This window comes from Vicia villosa, unplaced genomic scaffold (genome assembly GCF_029867415.1).
Source record: "Vicia villosa cultivar HV-30 ecotype Madison, WI unplaced genomic scaffold, Vvil1.0 ctg.003394F_1_1, whole genome shotgun sequence".
NCBI classification, from domain to species: domain Eukaryota; kingdom Viridiplantae; phylum Streptophyta; class Magnoliopsida; order Fabales; family Fabaceae; genus Vicia; species Vicia villosa.
Genome location: NW_026706195.1, coordinates 90,524 through 110,412, shown reverse-complemented (window position 1 = coordinate 110,412; position 19,889 = coordinate 90,524). Strand labels below are relative to the sequence as shown.

The 19,889-nt window shown below is 37.1% G+C and overlaps 3 protein-coding genes across 3 annotated transcripts; 1 reads left to right on the top strand and 2 right to left on the bottom strand.

Annotated features, from left to right (window-relative positions):
- Positions 1-2,796: 2,796 nt before the first annotated feature.
- On the bottom strand, positions 2,797-4,101 carry LOC131640915 (thaumatin-like protein). The gene is made up of 2 exons (XM_058911272.1): positions 3,966-4,101; positions 2,797-3,725 (listed from the first exon to the last, which is right to left on the bottom strand). Exons 1-2 carry the CDS (start codon positions 4,024-4,026, stop codon positions 3,049-3,051), a joined length of 738 nt encoding a protein of 245 aa, XP_058767255.1. The 5' UTR covers positions 4,027-4,101; the 3' UTR covers positions 2,797-3,048.
- A 3,770-nt stretch (positions 4,102-7,871) lies between these two features.
- Positions 7,872-16,268, top strand: LOC131640918 (uncharacterized). Its single transcript, XM_058911275.1, has 12 exons — positions 7,872-8,208; positions 8,337-8,469; positions 8,585-8,658; positions 8,768-8,814; positions 8,898-9,036; positions 13,898-13,942; positions 14,013-14,214; positions 14,327-14,388; positions 14,514-14,614; positions 15,140-15,200; positions 15,383-15,457; positions 15,846-16,268. Exons 1-12 carry the CDS (start codon positions 8,019-8,021, stop codon positions 16,019-16,021), a joined length of 1,305 nt encoding a protein of 434 aa, XP_058767258.1. The 5' UTR covers positions 7,872-8,018; the 3' UTR covers positions 16,022-16,268.
- Positions 16,269-16,376: 108 nt separating this feature from the next.
- Positions 16,377-18,547, bottom strand: LOC131640917 (L-type lectin-domain containing receptor kinase IV.1-like). The gene has a single exon (XM_058911274.1). The coding sequence runs from the start codon at positions 18,409-18,411 to the stop codon at positions 16,393-16,395; it is 2,019 nt and encodes a 672-aa protein (XP_058767257.1). The 5' UTR covers positions 18,412-18,547; the 3' UTR covers positions 16,377-16,392.
- Positions 18,548-19,889: the final 1,342 nt, after the last annotated feature.

Sequence of the window (19,889 nt, the reverse complement as noted above, 5' to 3'; positions counted from 1 at the left end):
CCCTAAGTCTATCTCTTCCAAAGGATCCTGAATATGCATCCTTTTGGTTGAAGTTATCGGGTCTTTTCCAAACCCCAAATGCTCATCGTCATAGATGTAATCGAGCCTGCAACTTTCTGAAGCTGTTTCCTGGCCATTTTGACCAGCTTTTATGGTTTCAACTATTTCAACTTTTGTAGCTTTGCCAGCCACCTCTGATTAGAATATAGCCTTTAGGGCCATTTTATTTATTCTCAACCACATAGGCCGTGATTCATGCCAAATTGTTCGACTCAAGCATTGATATCCTCTAAGTCAGACAATCTATTATGTCCATCAATGGTCTCTTATTCCCACATAGACCCTTGAGTGGGGTGTGAAATTCTGGTGTTCAGATCACAGATGTCCTAAAGGATGTTGAGACAACATTTTCCAAACACACACAATGGCAAAGTTTAAAAATGCAGTGCATAAGCAATAAAGAACACGAGTAATTATTCATCCAGTTCGGTATCAACAACACCTACTCTGGAGGCTACCAAGCTAGGGATAAGTCTACTAAATAGTATCAATTCAAAGCTAAATTCTTCCGTTTACAACTTCTCACTTAATCACTACCCGTTAGACTTGTACCTAAGACTCTCCTAGGTATGAGACTCGCCTCAATCCCCTTCAATCACAACCGTGATAACAATTACAAATATTAGAAGACACACTTCTAAAACACAGTCATCCAATGCTTAAAAGCTTATGAATGAACACAGAACTTACAACTCGATGAAAACACCAAACTCTTCTATCAATATGATATAAGAGTGGCTCACAATAGATAAGACTGCATAAACCCTAACACACTACACTATAAGATCGCACAAAATATTAGGTCTGATGCTTGCTATATATAACAATCTTTTGGACTTGATTTGGGCTTCAAATCGCTGTAGGGCACTCCAGAAAATCTTTCCCAATCTTCTCCATGAAGAAAGGACAACAAATATTATATTCCTAAATATTCTCCATATTTAGTAACTAATCAAATAACTTGAAATCAGAGACAATCTTGTATCCCTTAATTCAAACACCACATAGGATTGCATAATATTCCAAAATATTCTGCACCTATACATCAACTAACTCCAGCTGATCCAGCTGTAACAAAATAGACGCGATGTCGAATTAACTTTGCATAGAAAATCTTTCTCTGCATGTCTTCATTAGTTGCGTTGGAACATCTTATTGAACATGTTCTCATAAGTTAGTTTTACCAAACATAATGTCAATCAGAAAAACAGAGAATTAACAATCTCTCCCTTTGGCTTATTTTGGTTAAAATAACTTATCAATTCTCAGCCCTGTAGAGAATACACATTACCAATTCCACAATCAGAGATGCAGCGGAAAACAAACATATGTAACACACATGTTGGTTGTTAGTGGAATCTGCATCCATTCTAGCTGAGAGATGTACTTTCCCAACCAGTCAGTAAGATATCAAAAAATTGTGTCTGACATCTCCCTCATGCTAATTCAGCTTTTCTTCAACCTGTAAAGGAACTTCCCCTCAACAGCGGCAGCTGATCAGCAACAAACCAGGGAAAAAATCTCCCCCCAGTCAGTGGTTAGTAGTTAGCACACACTATTACTCCCCTTTTTAGCCATAATAAGGCAAAGCAAGGTTTGTAAACAACCAACAAGAAAAACCATTAATTATATTCTGGGCCTCGCTCCATGCATTCCAAGCTAACGGACATTCGAAGAAAATGTGAGCAACACTTTCCTCTTCACCGCAGCCAAATGGGCATAAATTTTGAGAATCAACCAAGATGCCTCTTTTAACTAGGTTATCTCTAGTGGGACTTTTGTTTTGCCACACTCTCCAAGCAAAAACCGAGACCTTTTGTCAGCACAAGATAACATTGTAGTGGTATTAATTTGGAAGATTACGTATTCTCTTTTAACCTTTTGCTAGTGCAAATAATTTTTAAATGAAGGGTAAAAATAATAGTATGCATGCATCTTCTAATAATAGATATATGGTTGACTAGATAGTTGAAGTTCGTAGAGTCGTCAGGTAAAACATGTGGCAAAAATTAAAAAAATTAGGCTGATTGACTTTTTACCACGGTTGAAACTTCCACCATGGTGAAAAATGGGTTGACTGACATTTTACCATGGTTAGAGGTTCCCACGATAGTGAAAAGTTGACTGACTATATTTCATCACCACGGTTGAATTCTCATATGTGATCAAATGTAACACGCTATTCAATTTTTCACACATATCTTAGCTCATGGTGAAAAATAGTACACTTATTATCACACTTTTAATTACCGTGGACCATCATTCGTGATGAAATCCTTTTCCCACCCGGGTGCTACAAAGTAGAGGACGGATGTTTTAAACATTAATTTGACCAATAAAAATGACAAGTTAAATGAGTTTACCCGATCCATTTTCTCCGTATTACTTATAGGTCTGTCTACTAATTCACCATATACCACATATTGTCGTAGCTCTATCACGAGTACTCTATCTAACCGTATCACTAAGGTTTACTTGAGATCAATTTCAAGTGTAAATTTCCTAGTGCCTCCAAATTATCTGCTGTGATCAAGGCAACCTACTTATTCCTACTTATTTTATTGTTAATTAACTGTAATTAGGATCTTCTAATCTCAATAAGTACCTCATGATCACCTCACAACTAAGGCTTTTTAGAACCGTTATGAGATTAATCCTCGAGCCGCTACCAGCAAAATCTGAGCAATTGATATCATACATATAATTTTCATAAGATGTTCATAATTTCTATTTTCTATTTTGTGAACATTATTGTACATAATTGTTTGCTTGCAAAACTGCTTACACAATTTCAACATTTACAACTCTGTGACACTATCATGATCAAGAACAGTAACTATTCAAGAAAAACAGATAAGAAAAAAGACTTAAAAACATAACTATGCAAATTAAAAACACAAGTAAAACTAATACATTTTAGTTCTTCACTAAACCGAAAACATAATTCTAAGACAGCATCTTCAACATCTTTTCTTTTCGCCGTATCCGTTACTGCGGCGGAGGACAAAAAGTGATAACATACCTGGGAGCCCTGCATCTATTAAGACTACTAGTATCATCATAAGCATAACTATAAGCCTTAGGACAAATAGCCTTAAAGAGATTAGCAAAAAGTGTAGGTTTACAAGTTTTTGGATCAGAATAACTTCCTGTGCAACAATACCTAGCACTTTGCATAGCCAAACAAGCACTTTTACAACCAACCACTTTCCCATTTCTCTTCACCTCAAGTGCTGATGGACAACAAACATTCAGATCAACTTCACACGAAGCTATACCGCACCCGATTCCGCCTCCAACAGGTTTCATTGACACAGGTAAGTTGAACCCGTCGACTAGACTTACATCGTAGAAATGTAGTGGCGAAGATGAGGATCCTAATGTCATTTCGACTACGGTTGCTGGTGGAATTCCTCCTAGGCCTTTGCATTGGAGTTTGCCGAAGCAATCGCCGGTTAGACAGTGGCCGTTTCCGTCGTTGTCGAAGTTGCAGCCTTGTCTTCCCCATATTCTTCCTGACCATTTTTCTTGTACATCTAAGACTACTTCGTCGCCGCTGCCTAGATGAAATCCGCCGTCTTTTGGTGTTTGCTGGCCTGATCCTCCTAGTATTCCTGGCCATACACTTTCTCCGCAATTGTTCACAAGAATCAGTTGTGCTCCATCTGCAACAAATAATACATAAATGTTTTGAAAGATGTTCAGAGTCGTGCATCAGATAATATATGGCATGAACGTTTGCTTATAAGTGAGACAATTTTCACCATACAAGTCAGTTCTGTATGGTTGAGTTGGGTTCAACGATATTTCTTAACATGATATCTGTTTTAAGATCAGTTGGACCACTACTATCAGATGGTTATAAATAGAAAAATAACAATGAGATGATGAAGAAAATGTGTTACCTATGAGTATGATGGAGCAAAGGGAGATTAGGCAGTAGAGAAGAGTGGATGTTCTTGACATGTTTCAGCTAAGATTTTCAATATGAATGCTAAAAGATTAAAATGTGCTGATACCTATTATATAGTGACTAAGTTAGAGTATGTGACAAGTGTTAACTTTTTTTTATATGAAAAAGAACAAGATGGTTTTGTAACATCTCACTGTGACCACATCACTAAGCTTTTCACTTTATTATTTTCTGTGCTTACTTTCATCTTTCTCTTTCATGAAAAAACATAGGAGCATATATGCATTGCTTCTTGTTGGAGATTTCTTTTTCAAGTAACTGTTTTGTTAAAATAATGTTAGTTAAATATTTTATATTATTTTTAGGTTTCTACTTACTAGCTAGGCGACTTGCAGCATCTTTTCAAGCAAGATAAATAAAGCAATAACACTTGCATTTTAACCGGTAAAAATCTGATATTGCTAGGTTAGACGTCAACATTAAAATTTGAATCATAAGAGTTCGGATCTTGGATCTCATGGTAGTATATGTGAGTTTCTAGTAGCAACATTTTGCAAATAGGAAATTGATAAGAGTACAAGGCAGATTGATGTACGATTGTTGTTTTATAAGATAGGAATATCTGTTTGTCTTAAATTGGAAAGATACACAGTACACGTTACAAGATATTATGCTCTCTACTTTTTTAAGTCTTGTAGCTTAAGATTTTCTTTATTCTTAATGACACTTATGAGTATAATTTTAATTTTAAACAAATTGAGTTGCATGAAGTGACTGATAAAGCTTGATTAGAAGCGTGAACAATAGAGCAACATGACACATTCTAGCAGAAAACGCTATATACTTTCATAAATAGTATTAGTGTATATTATTGTATATCAAGTTACATTGGGCCTTATTATGCTTTAAGCCCACTATCTAAATTACTCTTCTTTATATCATGTAATTTATTCCGGATTTTAAAATTTGGACGAGAATATTCTTCAACAAAACACTTCATCATTGAGACATCTTATTTTGTCAAAAAATTGTCCGTAATTTATGCTCCGGATTCCATACTCCAAAATTTCAAGCGGAAAAATGAATTTGACAGTCACCTTGCATGTATACTCACTTCATGCCCTTCACCGACAAATATAAAAATAAAATAAATTCTTCTTAGGAAATGTTATATGTCGAATTGGTCATATTGTTCAGAAGGGCGTGTGTGACATATCCAGATTTCTTGAAATATGTTGAAAGCACAATTCTAGATTAAGTGAAAGAAAAAATTATCTATGCTTAAACCGAACAGGGTAAACACTTTGGAAATACTACAACCAATAGGGTTGAATCTGCTCATGCCACATTACGAACTGGTTGGGAAGTAGTAAATGAAATTTGTATACGGCTAGGAATCAATTAACAAAATGATTAAGAATCAATACAATAAGATCCAAACATCAATTGGTCGAAGCATCACAACTCTAGAACACGGATTCAAAGATCAAAATCTTTATTCATAGTTGTTCTGAAATATATCTTGAGCGGGATTGAATTATAAATCTTTATTCACAGTTTAACCTTCCATTTACAAAATTTCATAATTATAACAAATTTTCTAAATTTGTAAATGTTGAAAAGTGTTGGAAATAAGATCCTAAGTAAGTAAAGTAGAATTATGTGCACAACTATAACTTGTTAAAGGACGGCCTTTATCACACCAAAAGAAACAATAGTTCTTGTGGAACTATTGAGTAACAAGACTTGGTTCTTGATTCTTACACCCTCTCATAGAAAACCTATTGGGTGTAAATGAGTTTTTATGATGAAGGAGAACCTTGATGATTCTACAAAGCCAGGTTGGTGGCTAAAGAGTTCCATCAAGTTGAAGGGTTTGATTATACATAGACTTTCTCACATGTAGTAAAACCAGTCACTGTAAGAACAATCTTAACAGTAGTTATATCCCATAAATGGGCTATTCAACAACTAAATGTGAATAATGTGTTTCTGAATGGATTACTTAATGAGGAGGTTTACATGGTTCAACCACCGGGATTTGAGAAAGGTGAACCAGGTTCGGTGTGCAAGCTCCACAAGGCTTTATATGGTCTCAAACAAGTCCCAAGGGCTTGGTTTGACAAACTTAAAGGTGTTATTTTACAGCTTGGTTTCTGAGCTAGTGGGTGTGACCTCTCATTATTCATTCTCCTCACACCTTTTTTCTCTACACGAGTGTTGGTATATGTTAATGATATAATCACGAGCCTCTACACCATTTAATCAACAACTTGTCACTAAACTCAACATGACATTTTTTCTTAAGGATCTTGGTCAACTATACTTTTTTTTAGGTATTGAGGTTAATCATCTATCTAATGGCTCTCTTAAGCTATCTCAAGGAAAATACATCAGGAATTTACTCCACAAAGCCAACATGACCTTAGCCAAGGGTATAGTTTCTCCTATGGCTTTTAGTACAAAACTCTCCAAAGTTGGCTCTGCACAGGAATTTGACCCTACACACTTCATGTCTATAGTAGGGGCAGTCCAGTATGCCACAGTGGCTTGACTTGAGATTTCCTTTGTTGTGAACAAGGTGTGTCAGTTCCTGTCAAACCCACTAGAAGACCATTGAAAAGATGTTAAAAGATCCTGAGATATCTTCAAGGAACTATCTCTCTTGGATTGCTCCTTACCCCTACAAATCTCAGCACTCATATCACTATAATAGGCTTTTGCGATGCAGACTTTCGAGACGCCAAATTTAACCAATGAGACTGTCAAAGATATTCTTCTTAAAAGCTCCAAAATATTCTAAGTCTTTATCTTTGTTTCGATGATATTTCCCTTGATAACACTTAACATGATAAAAACCTTTCAAACACTTGAGACTTCAAATGATCTTCGTGAGCTTGGATTTGAATCTTCCTTCGAAATAACTTTCTTCTTCAATAATCTTCATCTTACTTTAACCGTAGAAATTCCCAGCTAACAAATATGAGGCTCTCGAGTCAGGTTACCAACTAGTAGATACGTTTACAATCAGAGTTGAGAATTGAGATAGAAAGCCCGAGGTCTTGGTGAAGAGGCTATACAATTGTAAGGAAGGTATATGTGCCATGTGAGGCATCATAAAAGGTGTCATTGTAGCAGGATACATGGAAGGATATGGAACATGAGGTCTAAAGAAACTCTCGATAGACTAAGGCAAAGATATATATATGTTGAATAGGCATGTAGAATTGAAACTCTTAATTAATAACCACTCTAATATGACTTTAATATGACTTGGGAAGGGTAATATTAGGTAAACTTGAGAATCATCTTGTGGAATAGTTGGAACATAATCTATCTTGAAGATGTGATAACAAATTGAAGCTTCGTGTCCATATTTCCTCCATATTTGATACTGGACAGAGTTATCCCCACCACCACGACCACATACACCACATTTACAACCACCACAACCACTTGAGAATGGAAGGATGATGTACTAGTGTTATCTGACGAATAAGGAGTAAATTAGATTCAACATGGCATGTTAAGTTCATCTATGTTATTCAACTCATGATGGACCTTGAGACGAACAAACGAACCTATTTAAAAGGTGAAAAAAATGACAAAAGAGTAATTTTTTTAAGAGCGTATTTGGGAAGACGATGCACTTCAGAACGCACGTTAGATGTTTTGTGAGTGTATTGAAAATTTCTTTAATTAAATATGTACTAATGATTTATCGTGGATTACAATCAATATGAGCAATGGAGTAAATTTGCCCATTTTTTACACAAATGAATTGGTCTTTGCTTTACCATATGATACACTTGCTCAACCTAAGAATTTGTCACAAATTGTAGCTAAACAAGGTAACAAACTTATTTGCTCTCTTCAAAAAAAAAAAAAAGTAACAAACTTATTTGAATCCCTCGTGAACTAGGGCAACAAACTCGTGCTCTAAGTATTCACACAAAACCCATCTTAATTACATTATATGCTTTACTCTCATTTCATTTCCTAAATATCATTTCTTCCCTCAAAATCAACTCTCCTTCAAGCAACCATGTTTCGCATAGCATCAAAGATTTCATCAAGAATCTCTCCCAAAGCCCTCGTTTCTCTCACTGCAAAACCTTCTCCCATTTCATTCAGGTCATTCAACACTGGCTTGGCGTTGGATAAAAGCCTAGCTATCGATGATGTTGTTCGGATGAGCGCATACGCTCTGAGACAAGCTAGGTCTGAAAAATCAGGTAAGAAAAAAAAAAGCTTTTTTCCATCAGAAATTTTGGTTCTTTGATGACCCATTTGCGTGTTTTGTTCAAAGTTATCGTCTTTTTGGGTTTTCTGATTTTGGGTATGTTTGTTTTTGTGTGGTTAGTTGGATCATACGGTATGGGTTATTTGGTGTTGAAGCATTGTCTTACGACTGAGTTAACGGAAGGAAATGACCCAAAACATGAGAATTCCAAAGGGATTGCTTTGCTGGCTATGTCTACATTGTTTTCTGAAAGGTTATTTCTTTATGATCATTTTGGTTCTGTTGGTTTCTCAAAACTCATTTTAGAGCTACATTTTGTGGTTAGTTTGTGTAAACAAACTCATTTTGTGTATTTTAACTTTTCTTAGAGGAGATTATGTTGATGCAATTGAGCAGCTCGACGGTGTTCAAGAATTGACTAATTCTTACTTGGGTATTAGAGGTAGATTCTTCTGATCCTCTTTTGTTGTTTACTGCATTTGCTAGGGTTTTGTTTTAAATGGGAAAATTTTCTAGTGAGTTTTAAGTTGTATTTTGGTTTCTTGTTGTAGTTGCTGCCTTTGAAGCTCAGGCTGGGCTTCATCTAGAGTTGGAACAGGTTGGTGTATGTTTGTCGATGTAAATTATTTGGTCGTGTTTTACAGAACTATGGTGTTTATTTAACATTATTTTCCTACATAGGATGATATGGCATCTGCAGTGGCTGATAAATGTATAGAGCTCGTGGAGAATGAGAAAACAAAAGATTTTGAAGCTCTGAATGTTCGTGCTAGAGCGCTAAAAGGGCTTATTGAACTTGTCAAGGGAGATATTAAATCAGGTAGTACTAAATTCTATTCTATTTATTTTCAATTTCGTAGTTGATCCATGTCATGGAGGTTCGACAAAGTTTTACGTTAGCGCTCTCGACTCTCTCTAACACAACACAACCCTCTCCTTTTATCCAATCTTGGGACCTAGAAAGACTATAAGAGAATTTATTAAGAAAGATCTCGAAATTAACGATTTGAATAGAAACATAGTTCCGGATAGAACATTATGGAAAAAGTTGATCCATGTAGCTGACCCCACTTAGTAGAATAAGGCTGTTGGATAAATTTAAATGCAGTCTTGGAAAGCCAAAAGACAGATTCTCTAGGGCAGACAAACTTTCATAGGAAATAGTTAATCATTAAATGTTATGTCTATTTATGTTTCCCTGGTCTCTATATAAAGACCCTCTCTTTGTAACCTAATTTTAACTTTTGCAACAAATCCTTTGCAAGTCAATATATATATCAGAAGAGAGTAGTTTGGTCTGTTACCTTCAAATTGGTATCAGAGCGCATGGCAAACATGATGAACCAGATGCCATTGCCGCAACTGTCAAAATCAAACTATGAGAACTGGAGCATTCAGATGAAGGCGCTGCTTGGATCGTTAGATGTGTGGGAGGTTGTAGAAGAAGGGTTTGAAGAACCAGAAACCACGACGGGAAATACAGCAGCCCAGAACAAGGCGTTGAAAGAGACGCGGTCGAAAGACAAAACGGCATTATACATGTTGTTTAGAGCAGTAGACGAATCTGGTTTTGAGAAGATTGCTGGTTCAACTACTTCGAAGCAAGCGTGGGATACACTAGAGACGGCGTTCAGAGGAGCAAATAGAGTCAAGCAAGTTCGTTTGCAAACTCTTCGAGGAGAATTAGAAAGGATGAAGATGAAGGAGACGGAGCCCGTGTCGGACTACATCACGCGTGTGCAAACAGTTGTAAATCAACTGAAACGAAATGGAGAAGCAATGACCGATGCTCGAGTTGTCGAAAAGATTTTAAGATCTTTGACTGAAAAATTCGAAAATATAGTATGTGCAATAGAGGAGTCGAAGGACCTTGCGACAATCACTGTCGAAGAAGTAGCTGGTTCACTTGAGGCACACGAACAACGCAAAATACAAAAGAAGGAGGAGACACTTGATAATGCAGAACAGACAAAGGAATCCACTAGAGATGAAAGGGCACTTTTATCTCAAAACTGGCGTGGTCGAGGACGTGGTCGTGGAGGTCGAGATGGTGGTCGAAGCTATCAGAACAACAATTTCGAAAGAGGACAGGCAAGTCAACAAAATTGGCGTGGTCGAGGACGTGGTCATAGAGGTGGCAGGTCGAACTCCAACATCGAATGCTACAAATGCAATAAACATGGACATTTTGCGAAGGATTGCAACTCATACAGTTGCTACAATTGTGGAAAAGGGGGACACCTTGCAAAAGACTGTCGATTCAGGAGGAAAGTCGAAGAGACAACAAATTTCGCACTAGAAACAGAATCAAACAAAGGATTCCTATTCATGACCCAAAAGGAGACAAACATAGAAGATGACACTATATGGTACCTTGACTCAGGAGCAAGTAATCATATGTGTGGTCACAAACATCTATTCAAAGAAATAAAGAAAATTGAAGATGGTCATGTATCTTTTGGAGATGCGTCGAAGGTAAAGGTCGAAGGCAAAGGAACAATTTGTTATTTGCAGAAAGACAACGTACCTGGAAAAATACAAGATGTTTATTATGTACCAAATTTAAAAGCAAATATTCTAAGTCTGGGGCAACTTACAGAGAAGGGATATTCGATATTTATGAAGGATCGAATACTGCATTTGAAGGATAAATTAGGGCACCAAATTGCTCAAGTTGAGATGGGAAGGAATCGAATGTACAAGCTGAATCTGAGAAGCGTTCGAGAAAAATGTTTGAAAATCGACACTGAAGACCAAGCAACTCTGTGGCATCTACGTTTTGGTCACTTACATCATGCTGGGTTAAAGAGATTAGCGGGAAGAAACATGGTACATGGTTTGCCTAACATGGAGTTTGAAAGAAAATTTTGTGAAAATTGTGTTTTTGGCAAGCAGACGAGAACTTCTTTTCAAAAGAAGGCAGAATCTCATGCTAAGCACATCCTTGAATTAATTCACACTGATATCTGTGGACCAATCACTCCAGAATCCTTTAGTGGCAAGAAGTATTTCATTTCCTTCATCGATGATTTCTCAAGAAAGACTTGGGTCTACTTCCTGAGAGAAAAATCTGAAGCATTCGAAGCATTCAAAGGGTTCAAGGTAATGGTTGAAAAATCGACTGATCGACACATCAAAGCACTTCGTTCTGACAGAGGAGGAGAATATACTTCGACAGCTTTCATGAAGTATTGCGAGGAGCAGGGTATAAGGAGATTTCTAACTGCAGCATACTCACCTCAACAAAATGGGGTTGCTGAAAGGAAAAACCGAACAGTCCTTGACATGGTTCGTTCAATGCTCAAAAGTAAGAACATGTCGAAGGAATTTTGGGCAGAAGCTGTGCAATGTTCAATCTATGTTCAAAATAGATGTCCGCATTCAAAGTTGGGAGATCGAACACCGCAAGAAGCGTGGAGTGGACAGAAACCGACTGTATCTCATTTTAAAGTATTTGGTAGTGTTGCTTATGCACATGTACCAGATCAACGAAGAACGAAGCTTGAAGACAAGAGTCAGAAATATATATTAATTGGGTATGATGAGAAAACAAAAGGATACAAGTTATTCGATCCCATAAACAAAAAGGTGGTAGTAAGTAGAGATGTTCGAGTGAATGAAGCAAGTAGGTGGGACTGGAACAATTCGACAGAAGACATAGTCGAAACTGAAGAACCCTCAGTCGGTATACCAACAACCCAAAATCAATTACCAAGGTTTGAATACTCTGACAGTGAAGACGAATCCTCACAGCCCAGAATGAGAAGCTTGCAAGAGTTGTATGATAATACAGAAGAAGTACATTTTGTGTGTCTACTGGCAGATTCTGAAAACATTAGTTTCGAAGAAGCATGGAGAGATGAGAAGTGGAAGAATGCCATGGACGAAGAAATTAAAGCTATCGAACACAACAAAACTTGGGAACTAGCAGAGTTACCAAAAGGAAGTCGAACCATTAGTGTGAAGTGGGTGTTTAAGAAAAAGATGAATGCTCAGGGAAAAGTCGAAAGGTACAAGGCGCGACTTGTGGCAAAAGGATACAGGCAGAAGGAAGGAATAGATTATGACGAAGTATTCGCACCAGTTGCAAGAATGGAGACAATTCGACTGCTGATTTCTCAAGCTGCTCAGCTCAAATGGCCAATATTTCAAATGGATGTCAAATCAGCATTTTTGAATGGTGTGCTGGAAGAAGAAGTCTATGTCGAACAACCACCAGGATACATGAAAGACGGAAGCGAAGGAAAAGTGCTAAGACTCAAGAAAGCACTTTATGGATTAAAGCAGGCACCTCGTGCATGGAATACACGTATTGATACTTACTTCAAAAAGAATGGTTTCCAACAATGTCCTTATGAACATGCCCTATATGTAAAGAAGTATAAAGGAGATATACTGCTCGTTGCACTCTATGTCGACGACTTGATTTTCCTGGGCAACAATGATCAAATGATCGAAGAATTCAAAGGTCGAATGACACGAGAATTTGAAATGACGGACTTAGGTCGAATGAGCTTCTTTCTTGGTCTGGAAGTTCGCCAAGAAGAAACTGGAATTTTTGTCTCACAAGAAAAATATGCAAAGGACATTCTGAAGAGGTTCAAAATGGAAGGTTGCAATCCAATCTCGACACCAATGGAGCCAGGAGCCAAGCTTTCAAAATTTGATGGGGGGGAACGTGTCGAAGCAAACAAATTTCGAAGCTTGGTCGGAAGTCTTCGATATCTCACATGTACTAGACCAGATCTTTCTCTAAGTGTCGGAATCTTGAGTCGATTTATGGAAGAACCAGTTCACTCACACTGGAAAGCTTTGAAGAGAATTCTTCGTTATATCCAAGGAACTGTGTCACTTGGAATGTTTTACTCAAAAGCAGAAGATTACAAGCTAACAGGTTACTCCGACAGCGATTGGTGTGGAGATATAGACGATCGAAAAAGCACATCAGGATATGTATTCTTTATGGGAAACACTGCTTTCACATGGCTCTCAAGGAAGCAACCAATTGTAACACTGTCAACATGCGAAGCAGAATACGTGGCTGCATCATGGTGTGTATGCCATGCTATATGGCTTAGAAGATTGTTATGTGAGTTAGAGCAGAAGCAGGAAAATGCAACCATAGTACAAGTCGACAACAAATCAGCAATCGAACTAGCGAAGAATCCAGTGAATCATGAAAGAAGTAAACACATCGACGTACGTTTTCATTTCATTCGAGAACATGTGAAAAATGGAAGCGTCGAACTGAAGCATGTGGCAAGCAAGGATCAAGCTGCAGATATTTTCACAAAACCATTGTTGAAGGAAATATTCGACAGAGGCAAGATAATGCTGGGATTAATTGACCGAATGAGCATTTAATTTATGGGGGAGTTTTGTTGGATAAATTTAAATGCAGTCTTGGAAAGCCAAAAGACAGATTCTCTAGGGCAGACAAACTTTCATAGGAAATAGTTAATCATTAAATGTTATGTCTATTTATGTTTCCCTGGTCTCTATATAAAGACCCTCTCTTTGTAACCTAATTTTAACTTTTGCAACAAATCCTTTGCAAGTCAATATATATATCAGAAGAGAGTAGTTTGATCTGTTACCTTCAAAGGCTTGGTTGTTGTTGTTGTTGTATTTATTTTCAATTTATTGCTGATTCATGATGCATGTTTATTAATTTGTTGCAGCTGAACCTTACTTTGACAAATCTCTACGCACCAAGCTATGTGAAGGTATCATTCTTTCTTTCTGTGGTTCTGAATCAGTCATTCTTCAACCCTGGATTGACGTTTTGTTATGTAGGCACTGCTGCTCTATCATACGCTGAGTTCCAACAAACAAGGCAGAACTACTCAATGGCAAAAGAGATTTACCAGAACGTTATAGAGGGAGCTGCCGACCTTAAAGAGAGTGGCAATGTATACTTAGGAGGTGGTAACATGAACATGGAAGGATTAATAATGGGGGCCATGTGTGCTTTAGGACAGCTTGAATCACATTTGGGGTAGGCTTAATGTTTTTTGTGTGGTTTTTCGTTTTCCTTACCAAACGTTCCTTTTTGATTTTTATGTCGTCATACCTAATATATCACTAACAAGTAATAACTTCTGTTTTAGTAACTTCCGTAACGCAGAGGAGCATTTGACAAAGGCATTAACTAAGGCAGAAGAGATCTATGGTGACTTGTCTATTTTTTGATCTGTTGGTGTTACAGGAACTCAATTTAAAAATTCGTATTGCATTATCACTGAGCCTGGTCATGGCATATTTTTCCTAATATTTGTTGTTCTCTATTTATTGAAGGAGAAAAACATCCCAAGGTGGGTGTTGTATTGACATGTATGGCTCTTATGTATAGGCGTAAAGCAATTGATCAGAAATCAAGTTCGCTTATGGTTCAAGAGGTTAGAACTCTCAATGTTGAGTACTTGAGTTTGTAACTAACAAATTTGTTAATAAGTATCAAAATGTGAATGTGAGGCCAAAAGGGTAAATAGTACAGCATCTACCCGAGCCTGCTGTTGGATAGTTTTATTAGGAAAAAGTATAGGAATGTGGCGGGAGGAATGCGACGTGGCAGAGGGGAAGAGAGCGACTCAATTGTGTGACTTGTTTCAGATATATAGAAAATGTGAAGAGAGAGAGGGGTGTCATTCATCATCTTTTCAGTTAGAAACCTTATGGTTTGGGAATTGGGATGAAAGAGGAGTGTCTCTTCTCCGAGGAGCTTTGGCTATGGGGTTACACGGATTTACTTCAGTAATACAAGTGTTTTCAGTCAATAACATTAAAACTTCCTCATCTAACATGAAAACCTAGCATGTCTCACTTGAACTTTTTAGCATTGCCATGCTTCTTCGGATGCCTTACCTATAGTTTTTTTTGCAATTTAATGGATATCTGATCTGCAACATGACAATCATTTACAGGGTCTCTACAGAAAAATTTCAGGGATTTTGAAGTTTCCATCAGCTGAAACTGAATCCGAAGGTAATATTATTTTTCTGCTTGGTTTCCTTATGTCCATATATTATCTCTAACTATTATAGGTCTTCTTCATACATGCCCATGCCGACTAAGATGAGCTTACTGTTTTTTCTACAAAGGGAGCTATTTCGACCTTTTCTCTATCATTTATTTAATTCAGTATTGAAGCCTAACTCTCTGTGTAGGTAATACTGCTGCTGCACCAACAGTAAAAAAAAGTGATATAGTGACTCGAAGTGATATAGTGGCTCTTGCAAGCGGTATGATGGATTCTTTGATCCTTTATAATCTATGATGACCGTGTTAGTGATAATTGTGCATGCTACAATGAGTGTATAGATAAAATAATGATTTCTTATCAGATAAAACTTCTCTTTCACGAATGTCGTTCTCTTCAAATGGTAACAATTATAGCCTATGGCTGGTGTGCTCAATTAAAAATTCCCGGTGGCTTAATCAGTTCATATTTTGATGCTGTGTGATGAATGGAAAATTTCAAATTCTTCGCTCTCTATTCGTATAACCTCATTCCATGACTGTGATTATATATATGCTATGTTCACTTTTAAGGCTCATTCTATGCATGCTGGTGACTTCATCATGACAAGTTTTGTATATTGATATTGACTAATTTGCTCAATATTATAGGTGGATATGCAGAAGTACTTAATGTCCAAGAAAAGAGAACGGGTGAAGGAGAGAAGCTGAAGAACTTGTCTGATTCCTCATGGAAAAACAACAGGATGTCTCTGGAGGATTATCTAGGAAATACAGAAGCAAACTTATGTCCGGTTATCGATGCTCGCATTTGCAGGCTTCTGTAAATTGATCCATCTACTGCTGTAGGTTTAGGTTGGACTACTGATAACTGAAAAAAAAAAGGGCTAGTTTTGTGCAAAATTAGCTCATGGTGTTTTCTTGTAGTTAAAATGTTATGATGGCATATACAATGGTAATCCATTGTCACGTGCATAACATTTCTAAACTGCATAATGACTTGTAAAGTGGTAACTATGGTGAAGTATCAGAAGAATTCTATATGGAAGAAGTAGCAATTTATTACACTATTTACTCAAACTTGATTTTACATTTGAGATAACAAATTCTCTTATATGCATTTTTTTATACCAAAATCCAACTATTTATCAAACATAAATTGACAAAATAAGCATTCATGTCATGTCGATCTTGTAAGTCAACGACCACCGGAGAGATGCGATTCAGCAATAGACATAGAAGTATGCGACATTGTCTTGTCCATAGAAGATGGATAAGACATTGGAAAGTCCTCAAAATGTTCTTGGTACCCAAAAGTTAATCCAGAAGAAGATAAACTAAGCAAAGACAAATCAGGCAATGGTATATCCATCTCCAAATACTGAACAACCTGTTTCATGCTTGGTCTAGCCCCAGGTTCTGAATGTGAACACATCAAACCAAGTTTCAACACCAACTCAACCTCCTCAGACACATAATATATTCCCAAATTTACATCTTTTGCCTCAAGAATCTCACCTCTTTTCCAACATTCAAACACATAATCAACCAGAATCACACTCTCATTTTCTCCTACATGATCTATAGGCCTCCTGCCACAAACAACTTCAAGAAGAAATGCACCAAAAGCAAACACATCAGAAAATTTAGTTGCTTTACCTGTTCTGGTATGCTCAGGAGCAAGATACCCTACAGTTCCAACCAAATGAGTTGTGTGTGGGTCAGCACCATGATCATACAACCTTGCAAGACCAAAATCTCCCAACCTACCATTCATTTCACCATCTAATAACACATTACTAGCTTTTATGTCTCTATGAATCACAACTTGCTCCCATCCTTCATGTAGATAAAACAAACCCGAAGCAACCCCTTTGATGATTCTAAATCTTTGACTCCAATTCAAGCTCACTCTTGGTTGGTTGTGCAGATAGTGGTCTAAGCTTCCATTAGACATGTAATCATAGACAAGAAGTAACTCACCTTTTCGCCTGCAATAGCCGAGAAGCGGAACGAGATTCCTGTGACGAAGACGACCGATACTAACAATCTCCGCCACAAATTCCCTCATCCCTTGTCTTGATTCATGAGACACCCTCTTCACAGCAACCTCAAGTTTGGAACCTGGCATCACACCTTTGTAGACTCTACCAAATCCACCGACACCCAATAGCCCCTTCTCCCTGAAACCCTTTGTAGCATAGTATAAATCTTTGAACTTAAATCTATGTGGGCCATATTCATGTTCCCAATCTTCAAGCAACTCAGCAAATTTCTTCCTCCTTTTTATATAATAAATAACTCCTAAAGTTATCATGAAAACCAAACTTAACAAAAGCAAAGGCAACCCAACAGTTAAAAATTTGGATTGTTTTTTCTCACCAAATCTTGGTAACTTAGGAAGTTCAGAAATCACAAGGCTTTGAGCTTGACCATTAACCTTAAAACTCCAACCAAGAATATAATGAGAAGTAAAAACTGATCCAGTAGCTGATGAAAATCCAACATACATACTATTGTTAAGAATTGGAGAAAGATCTTGGACATATGACAACAAAGGTTGTTTTGGTTTAACAACATCAGTAGGAGCTAAAGTAACATCAATCTTCTTCTTTTCACCATCATATTCAACCCAAACCTGCATAGGATAGCCACTGAAAAGTGTCAAATTCTTCTTCTGACCATTACTATCATAATATCCTGCAGGAGTTGAATTAGCTGATTTCAAATCATTGATGTCAATACCAACATGGTTATCATTGATATCAAGAAACTCACTGCTTTGAATAGTATCAAGTTCCACCCCAAAAACATGGTTGCTACTGTTTCCATTGTTGGTTTTGTCAAAGAGACCAAGGTACTGACTTGGTAGTGAATTTGGCAACCCTTTTGTTGGAGAAACAACAAAGACAATTCCATGACCACTAAGAGTTGCATACTGAGGTCTTATGGCAAACACAAAAGTGGTTGAGAAAGAAGAAACACTTCCATTGGAAGTGTTTTTGAAAAGTATAGGATTTGGATAGAAAGCATGTGCTTTTTCTTGTTTGGTTTCATTGGTGAGCCTTAGTATGCCATTAGAGGTTAACTCAGCAATACCATCAAGATACAAATGAGATGATTGGAATCCATTGTTATAGATGAAACTAACATCTTTACTTGCTACAGCTGTAACAAGAAAAAACAACACCAATATAAGGTTGAAAGAGTGAGACATGACATCTATAGTTTGTGAATACTAATGCTTCTGTACATAGTTCTGTTCAATGCTTATTTATTATTCATTAGATTTTGTCCTAAGTGAAGCATGATAAGAAAAGTCTTGGAACCTAACTTAGATGCAAACTATTATTAAAAAGAATATGAAAGCTGGTTTAGTAAAAAAGAATTTATGTGTTACTTATGGACCATTTGAATAATCAATCATTCACATGTGAATCACAATTTTTTTTCCAACTTTGTATGGTGTCAAATTTGAGTGCGTGGATTTGAACCGTCACAAGAATTATGTAAGCCTATATAATTTTCTTGGCGGCTAAGTAAATGATGAATGGAGAAAGATATCACTGTCATTGATATTGATATCTTATCTACATCTTATTGTTTTTTCTCTTTCATGTTAATAAGTGTATTTGTTTAAAGGTTGGATTATTATAAACTTATCTTGTTAGTTTATGAGTTTTAATTTTTTTTTTTTTACTGAAACCAAGTTAACTCATATCATTAAACAAATGAAAGTCGATACAAGACGGGGTAACAAATAAGAAACTACGCCTAGGCCATGAATTGGCCGCCTTCGCTAACGAGTGGGCAACCATATTCGCTTGGCGTTTAACAAACTTAACCCCAAAGTTTGGAAAAGAAACTAACAAGCTCTTAATAGACTGAAAAATGAAACTTAACTCCGAACAACCTATGTGATTTGAGTTGACCGCTTGAACCACCACTTGGGAATCGCTTTCAAAGATAACACAATCCATATTTAAATGGATAGCATTTTGCATCGCCTCTTCCAAGGCCAAAGCTTCTGCTTCTACCATGGACATAGTACCAACGTCCCAAGCAATACCTGCAGAAATGAATCTTCCATTATTATCACGGAAGCACCATCCCCTATTAGAAGATCTATGGGAATTATTAAATCCTGCATCAGTATTACACTTCACCCAACCAACCTCTGGTGGAGTTCAAGTAAGGAGACTCTGATCAACATTGGAGCTTTCTTGAACCTCACGAGCATAGAACCAATCGTGCCAAATAAAATAAGATTGCAAGCCTATCCTCGAAGTTTCCCCCTGCCATTATTCCACACAATATTATTACGATTCTTCCACAAACCCTCCAACATAACCGCGAATCTGCCGGCAACTCGACTATCTTCTTTAACACAAATGTCAAAGATAAAAGATTTGGCATCAGTAAAAGTTTGTAAACGGGGCTCAATGATAGAAGACAAACCTGATGCTCTCCAACAATGGTTAGTAGTAACACAACCAAAAAAAGCAGGCCAATCATCCTCATACTCCACTTCGCAACTTTGACACCTAGACAGGCATTGAACGAAATGATGCCTAAGTCTAGTATGAGTCGGTAGGCAGCCCCTACAAATCCTCCATAACAGATGCTTAGCTCTAGGAGGCGCTGTAATCTTCCACAAACTATCCCAATTGCCTTCTACTCTGTTATCCACTTGGT

What these genes read in the sequence shown, in the direction of transcription:
- LOC131640917 (XM_058911274.1), bottom strand. Translation starts at nt 18,411, where the DNA reads ATGTCTCACTCTTTCAACCTTATATTGGTGTTGTTTTTTCTTGTTACA.
- LOC131640915 (XM_058911272.1), bottom strand. Translation starts at nt 4,026, where the DNA reads ATGTCAAGAACATCCACTCTTCTCTACTGCCTAATCTCCCTTTGCTCC. An exon ending in TTGCTCCATCATACTCATAG is followed by an intron (nt 3,726 to 3,965) that starts GTAACACATTTT and finishes TATTTGTTGCAG; the next exon opens with ATGGAGCACAACTGATTCTT.
- LOC131640918 (XM_058911275.1), top strand. Translation starts at nt 8,019, where the DNA reads ATGTTTCGCATAGCATCAAAGATTTCATCAAGAATCTCTCCCAAAGCC. An exon ending in TCTACATTGTTTTCTGAAAG is followed by an intron (nt 8,470 to 8,584) that starts GTTATTTCTTTA and finishes AACTTTTCTTAG; the next exon opens with AGGAGATTATGTTGATGCAA. An exon ending in TATAGTGGCTCTTGCAAGCG is followed by an intron (nt 15,458 to 15,845) that starts GTATGATGGATT and finishes TCAATATTATAG; the next exon opens with GTGGATATGCAGAAGTACTT.